This window comes from Ovis aries, chromosome 3, assembly GCF_016772045.2.
Source record: "Ovis aries strain OAR_USU_Benz2616 breed Rambouillet chromosome 3, ARS-UI_Ramb_v3.0, whole genome shotgun sequence".
In the NCBI taxonomy this organism is placed as follows: domain Eukaryota; kingdom Metazoa; phylum Chordata; class Mammalia; order Artiodactyla; family Bovidae; genus Ovis; species Ovis aries.
Window position 1 is genome coordinate 188,141,234 of NC_056056.1, and position 7,462 is coordinate 188,148,695.

The window sequence follows — 7,462 nt, forward strand, 5'->3', positions numbered from 1 at the left end:
AGTCACTTACAATCAAAAAGCTTGGTTAGGTATTTAATAAGTGCAAGGAGGTGAAGACTGTAAAGATGAGCCAGGTCCTACCCTGCTCTCTTAGGCATGTGCAACCCAAGGATGGAGCTAAGATACGTACCTAAACAAGGCATGGCAAGTGGGCACAGGGTTCTCGTAGGCACGCCAAAAACCACAGTGAGGAAATAGAAGGGAAGAATCATTTCCATCAGCGGGTAGGAGAAGTTCTGGGAAGGGTTCATGAGGCGAAGGAAACTCATCTGTTGAAGGTCAGATTTCACTAGCTTGGAATCATCTCATTTAATTGTCACATGACTCTTCAAGTTAGGTCATTTTTTACCGCCATGTTATAGACGAGGAAATTGGGGCTCAGAGAAGTTAAATAATTTGGTCAAGGTCACAGAGCTAGTATATTAACTGACACCCACACTCCCACTCCTGGAGTAGGCAATGGAAACCCACTCCAGTGTTCTTGCCTGGAAAATTCTACGGACAGAAGAGTCTGGTGGACTACAGTCCATGGGGTTGCAGAGTTGGACACGTCTGAGCACGCACACACACGTACTCCCACTGGGTCCAAAGTTCATGCATTTTCCTGCACCAGCTCTTCTGTTCCAGGGGTAGAAGAAACACAGTGACATCTGAGCTCGGCCTTCAAAACTACAGGAGAGCCCCTACAGGCCCATCTGGAGGGAGGACAGGGCAGTCTAGGAGCAGCCAACGGCCTGAGGAGAGGCCTGGACCATACATGGGAAGGCAGACTCCCTCACATAACTATGTAGGACATGTAAAGGAGAAGTACTGGAGAGGTGCCGAGAAAGCAAGCCAGTGGATGGTTCTCCACTTCGCCTGCGCTATCCTTGGAACAGAGGGCAAAGTGTATTTCTTATCTATGTAAAAAAATAAATGGGACTTCCCTTGCAGTCCAGCGGTTAAGACTCTGGGCTTCCACTGTAGGGGGCCTGAATTCAGTCCCTCATCCAGGAACAAAGATCCCACATGCTGTGCAGTAGGGCCAATAAATAAATAAATAAAATTAATTTTAAAATAACATTTAAGAAATTCAATTAAATATTGTAAGTAAAACATTTTGAATGTATTGGGAATTGCTGTTTTACGGCAATCATCTTGACCCTCAACTGTAAATCTCCTGTAATGCAAACCTGGGCTTCCCTTGTGGCTCAGCTGGTAAAGAATCTGCCTACAATGTAGGAGACCTGGGTTGGGAAGATCCCGTGGTCTAGGAAAGGCTAGGAATGGCTCCCCACTCCAGTACTCTGGCCTGGAGAATTCCATGGACTGTATAGTCCACGGGGTCGCAAAGAGTCGGACAGGACCGAGCAACCTTCACTTCCATGTCACCATAATGCAAACCAGGTTGAGCGGAAGAAGGATTCTCTCTGTGCTTCCTTTTCCTTCAGTCTTCTTTGTTTCGCTCTTTCGGTAAAGATACTATCTAGAGATTTAAATCATAAGATTAAAGAGAAACGAAATCCCAGAAATTTACTGAGATAAATGACAAATTTCCAATCATCCCCACCAACAACTAAGTATTTTCAAATGAGAATTTTAATATTATACATCTAGACTGATTTAAATATGTTAATTAGTTTCAAAGTATTTTAAGTTTAAAAACTGGGGGCTGAGTAGATGAGACACTTGCCTCTTGCTGGCTCACTGAGACCCTGGTGGTGCTGATGCTGACTAACCACCTGGATGCCAGGCACCGAGGTTTTCAGCCCAAGGCAACTGAAATTGGGGCTACTGAATGACATCTTATTATCTTGTTTATGATATCCTGAACATTATGCAAAGGAAGAGATTTCAAAAGGATGCTCTAATTAATGTTCACCACACAGAAAGAGATCATGCTTTTTCTTTTTCTTTTTTTTTGTCTGTGCTGGTGGTTCTTTGTTGTTTTGTCTGGGCCTTTTCTAGTTGTGGAGCACGGGAGCTACTCTTCATTGTGATGTGCGAGCTTCTCACTGTGGAAACTTCCCCTGTTGCAGAGCGCAGGCTCTAGGGTGCACAGGCTTCAGCAGTTGTGGCTTGTGAGCCCGAGAGCTCAGGCTCAGTAGCTGTGGCTCACAGGCTTTAACTGCTCTGCGGCAAGTGGAATCTTCTCAGACCAGGGATTGAACCCATGTCTCCTGCATTGGCAGGCGGTTTCTTATCCACTGTACCATGAGGGAAGTCCAGATCATGCTTTTCAGAATCAAGAAGTCTTTCCACAAGGAAAAAAGTATACTGAAATCACTGTTTACTAATATTTTGGCTTTCCCATGTATTTTAAACATTAGATTTCTTTTTTCCCTGGAGTCAAATTCTAATGCGTGGCAGTCCCTACCCTTCCTCCTCCCCTGCGTCTCTCCTCACCTCCATCCCTCCTCAGCCCTCCTCCAACCCGCCACCGCCACTGCCACCGCCACCGGGGATCAGCTCCTCTCCACTCCCCTTCTCCACCCTCTCCATCCTCTGTCTTCAACGTCTCTCTGCAGCTCTTTCCCTCTCTCCTCCTCTCTCTTTACTCCAACCCTTCTCTCACTCCTCCACCTTTCTCTCTTTTCCTCTCGCTTTCCTCCCCCTAAAACATGTCAAAAGTCATTTTTAGCCCATCTTGGTTTATCTTGAGTGACGCACATCAGACTGAAGGACTCGGACAAGAAGAGTAGTTTATGCACAGTGGACCAGGACGTGACTTTCAATATCTGAGTCACAAAAATGAATTTAAGCCACTACATAATTGCAGAACTACCCCTCATAAGAGCTGGGTATGATAACATCCCAGGTGAAAACAGGGGATGGTAAAAAGTGGGGGAAGGGAAGGTGAGACAGTTGCCCCTTGGATGCCTAAACCCAAGACGAAATCTGGCAATCAGCCCTGGTACATGTGCTGCTCTCCTGAGAATGCCTGCTCCCTAACTCCAAAGATTCTGGAATCATTTACCAGAAGGTGCCAGCCAGTCACTTGGCATGGCAGCTTGCTTAATCTTGTTGTTTACCATCAACCCATCAAAAACAAGTGAGCAGGCAATCATGTTAGGTACCAGCTGATTTTTGGTGGCCATCTTCAAAACCAGCTCCCTCAATGTTTTCAGCAGTATAATCAAACCATGGGGATTTTTTTCCATATCACCATTATTAGATTTTTTTTTTCCTTTGGGTTGCACTGCATGGCATGTGGGATCTTAGTTCCCAGACCAGGGATTGAACCCAAGCCCCCTGCAGTGGAAGCAGAGCCCTAACCACTAACCACTGGCCCACCAGAGAATTCCCTGATTTTCATTTTATTGTGAAGGCCTGAATGTCAATCTGCCTAGGAAAAAGGAATATGGAGGGATTTTGCGCCAGGGGGAAAAAACCCATGGCCCTGGATTCTGACATAGAGACCTGTTTTGTTTTTTCCCTCCAGGAATGGGAGAAGTTGCAACCATAATTCTCCCTCTTTAGACAAAGAGAGTGTCTGGCAGTGAGCACACTGCCCATTAACCATCCAAGCAGACAGGAAAGAAAGAAGAGCAGCCCAGCCAGGAGCCACAGAGTTTAACTTCAGGTGTGTTTGTCAATTTCTGGCTACAGCTTCAGTTTTTTCACCTCATCGATGAAAGGGAGATAGTATCACCCACATCACAGGGCTGGTATGAGGCCAAGAAATGCCTGGTACATAATAGGAGTTCCATAAACGCTGGCCCTCTGAGGCCCCGTGGAGACTTTGTTCCTCTTACCAAAAAAAGATTAAATTTGATCATCCCCAAGTTAACATCTGGTATGCAGCTAAATAGCAATAAACTCTTTGTCCAAAAACTTGTCATAAAGACTTACCTGGTATAAGCCATATTTTGAATTAGCAGGTGCATTTTCATACCCTCCTTTTTCAGAAAAGCCCAAATATTTGGCCAATTTTAACTTGAGGGCAACAACACACTTAAGTGCAACAATACTTTCTTAATAGACACGAGGTTCATTACTTTCAGAAAGCAAATTGAAGCTGTAAATGAAAAACAACTATATTAAACTAACATTTATGGAGTACTTACTATTTCCCAAGAACTGTGCTAAGCACTTTATATACATACATACATATATACATATATATACACACACACACACATTTATATCTCAGATGAACTTATTTGCAAAGGAAAGAGTCACATATGTAGAGAACAAACTTATGGTTACCAAAGGGGTGTGTGCTAAGTTGCTTCAGTCATGTCTGACTCTTCGGGACCCTATGGACTGTAGCCTACCAGGCTCCTCTGTCCATGTGATTCTCCGGGGAAGTGTACTGGAGTGGACTGCCATGCCCTTCTCCAGGGAATTTTCCTGACCCAGGGATCGAACCCACATCTCTTACGTCTCCTGCACTGGCACGTGGATTCTTTACCACTAGCGCCACCTGGGAAGCCCAAAGGGGAGTGGAATGTATTTGGGAGACTGGGATTGACACATTCACGACTATGGGTAAAACAGATAACTAATGAGAACCTACTAGAGTGCACAGGGAACTCTGCTCAGTGCTCCGTGGTGACCTAAATGGGAAGGAAATCTAAGAAAGAGTGGATATATGCATATATGTAATTGATTCACTTCTGTCGCACAGCAGAAACAAACACAGCATTGTAAAGCAACTATACTCCAATAAAAATGTTTTAAAAACAAAGAAGAACACAGTCCCTGGATAACTTCACAGAGCGAGCCACTCTACTCTCTAGTTAGACTTTCATGTACATAGAACAATTCTTTTTGAAGTCTCTCTAAAGTCGCCTCAGCTATATTCTGGCTAATAGAGGAGGGTGTAAGATGTTTCCTAAAGGATAGCATATCTTTAAAAACATATTCAAGAAAATTAGTTAGCCCAGTGAAGGAGAGGGATATATTGGTCATGAGGGCCAGTTGCAAAAAGAAGGGTGCTTGGGGCAGAGGAGACTACAGAGCCAAGGGAAAGGGGCAATGGTCCAAGGAGCTCTCAAACAGGAACACAGGCTTGGAGACAGGGCGCTCTGGAAGATGAAGAGGCAGGACTCAGGATGAGGCTGCAAAGGCTGGTCAGATGCCCGAAAGACTTGAATGGTGGGTTGAGAACCTTGAACTTTTTTCACATAGGAATGGAGAGCTATTGAAGATCCTATCAAAGGAGGGATAGGATAGTGCCCTGGTGCCAGGACAGAAGGTGGGTGTTCAGGAGGCCCAGTCAAAGGCGGAAGTGAACAGCCATCCAAATAATGTGTGATCAGAGTGTGACCTCCAGCAACGGCAGTGTAGAGAAGATGGGACAGAATTAAGGTCTGTGTAGTCACCCTAGGGGGCATAGAAGAGGGGGAAGTAAAACAGACTCTCAGACTTCTGGATTAAAGGAGAGGACCACAACTATGGCAGGAGAAAGAGCCATTGGGATGAGGAAGGAGATGGCAGGCACAGTATCAGACACACTGGGTGAGACGTCACCATTTGTGCCAAAGCAGGTCATTAACAGCTAGCCCTGTCTAGAGCTTAAATAGGGCATCAGAAACAAGGATGCAGATTCCAGGGAGGGTGGGCACTTATGTAGACACCCAGTGTCCGCAGACATCAATGGCCCAACATGGCACAGTAAATGCCAGGAGAAAAAAAAGAGGAAGGGAAAAGGGAGGTAGAAATCAGTCAAAATCACAGGGATGTGAAACACTGATGCTTCTCTCCAGGCTCTTCTTAGGGAAAAAAAGGAAAAAAAAAGCAGAGAAACAAACATGCTGAAGACTTTTTAGGGAGAAATGGTGAACAACAAGGAGCTGAAAGTATTACGAAAACTTAAAGCAAAACTTTTGTCCAAAATGACTCTTGTAATCTCTACACTAAATTTTATCAGGAATAAAAGCATATCCAGATGAAAAATGTATATATCTCATTCAATTCTAACAATCCTATAAGACAGATACTAAAATTATCTCCACTTTAGGAAGAGACTAATGCTAACTTAACCCAGAAGACATAGTAAAGGGCAGAGTTCAGTCACAGCCAACACAGGATTTCTGGGCTTAAAATGATGAATACTACCTTCTCTTTTCAAACCAGTGCCTTCTCACATCTTCATATAGACCGGAAAGACTTCAAATATTCAAATGACAGAATTTTAGAAACCTCCCCATGATTTAAATCCTCTTTTAGATTTTCAAAAGACCTCTTCTCATTGCTGTATTTCCCAGAAGAATCTAAACGCATCACAATATTCTAAAAGGAAACGGGAGATTTAACAAACTGCTTCCCTGAACTTCTCTCTGCCAGTCTTTTAGTTATTTACATGTTTTTTTCCTGCCTCCTGTCCGTCTTAAGTAACAAATATTTTATGATCAGTCCATAATTATGAGTAGTCATACGGGAGAGACCAGCGAATGTCGCCAGAAAACACTAGAGAGAGAAAAAAGACGTAGCAACGCTTCCAACTCAATTCACAAAAACTCCAAAATAATATAAAACGAAACAAACAAATTCCACGGATGACTTTCTTAGTGCTGAAATGGCACAAGAGCCGCCTCTCGCTGAGAGAGGACTGTTGCGGTGCAATCTGTGGTTTTCAAGAGTAAGAAATGTGGGGGACCTGCCTCCCCGCTCTCGCCTGCCCGATCCACCGCTGAGCAGGTTTTAAAGAAGGAATAGAAGTGAGAACTTCCAGTTCAGAGGGAATAGGATCGCAGAACCCGGAGCTCCTTCAACGGCTAATGGCAAATGGTTTATAAAGGGGAAAAACGAAATCTACGAATTCTGCGCAGCAGTCCTTGCCGACTGAGAAGTGGGCGCCCAGCGGTAGGCTGGGGGAGGCCACTCGCGGTCGCTGGGTGGACGGTCCCTCGTCAGCTCCTCTTCGCTGAAACGTCCGACCCGGGGCCCCGAAATGGGGCTGCGGCAATTCGAAAGCCGGCGGCGATGGCGGGCGTCAACCCCCACCTCCCGCTCCGGGGCGAGGATGCTCGGGGCGCCGAGCCGCACCTGTGCCGCAAGGGACGACCTCCGCCCCCGAGCCTGCCAAGGTGATGCAGGGTCGGAGGAGAGCCCCCGGCAAAGTGCGCCCACCTGGCCTCGCGCACCGGCCGCTCGCTCCAGGCCGGCCCGGTTGCCGCTCCCGCAGCCGGAGCCCCCGGCCCGCAACCTCACCTCTCGCCGCCGCCTCCGCTTCCGTCGCCATCGCAGGAGCCACCCGGCCGGCTCCGCAGCCCCGGAGCCCGCAGCATGGAGAGCCCCGGGCCAGCGCTGAGCCGGCCCAGGCGGCCGCCCCGAGGCGGGGCGCAGGCACCCGCGGGGCTCTGCCCGGTGCAGCGGTGGCCCCACTGCAGCTCGGGGCTCAGGAGCTGGCGGCCGGGGGCTCGCCCGCCCGGGGGTCTAGCCGCCGCCGGGCCGGGGGCGGGAGAAAGGGCCCGCGCGGGGCGGAGTCACGGCAGCCCCGCCCGCCGACCCCGGCGGAGGGAGGCGAAGTGCGGGA

The 7,462-nt window shown here is 47.4% G+C and overlaps 1 protein-coding gene across 3 annotated transcripts in view; it reads right to left on the minus strand.

Moving 5' to 3' along the window:
* BMAL2 (basic helix-loop-helix ARNT like 2) overlaps nt 1-7,242 on the minus strand; it is a 107,317-nt gene extending 100,075 nt beyond the window's left edge. For 2 of the 3 annotated variants that reach the window (XM_042247364.2, XM_042247363.2), the window contains exon 1: nt 7,138-7,242. In XM_042247364.2, the coding sequence (XP_042103298.1) occupies nt 7,138-7,168 (31 nt within the window). In that variant the 5' untranslated portion in view covers nt 7,169-7,242. Of the gene's footprint in view, nt 1-130; nt 866-7,137 lie in introns of those variants that run through there. The other variant, XM_042247365.2, reaches the window with a different exon arrangement.
* Between the last annotated feature and the right edge of the window lie 220 nt (nt 7,243-7,462).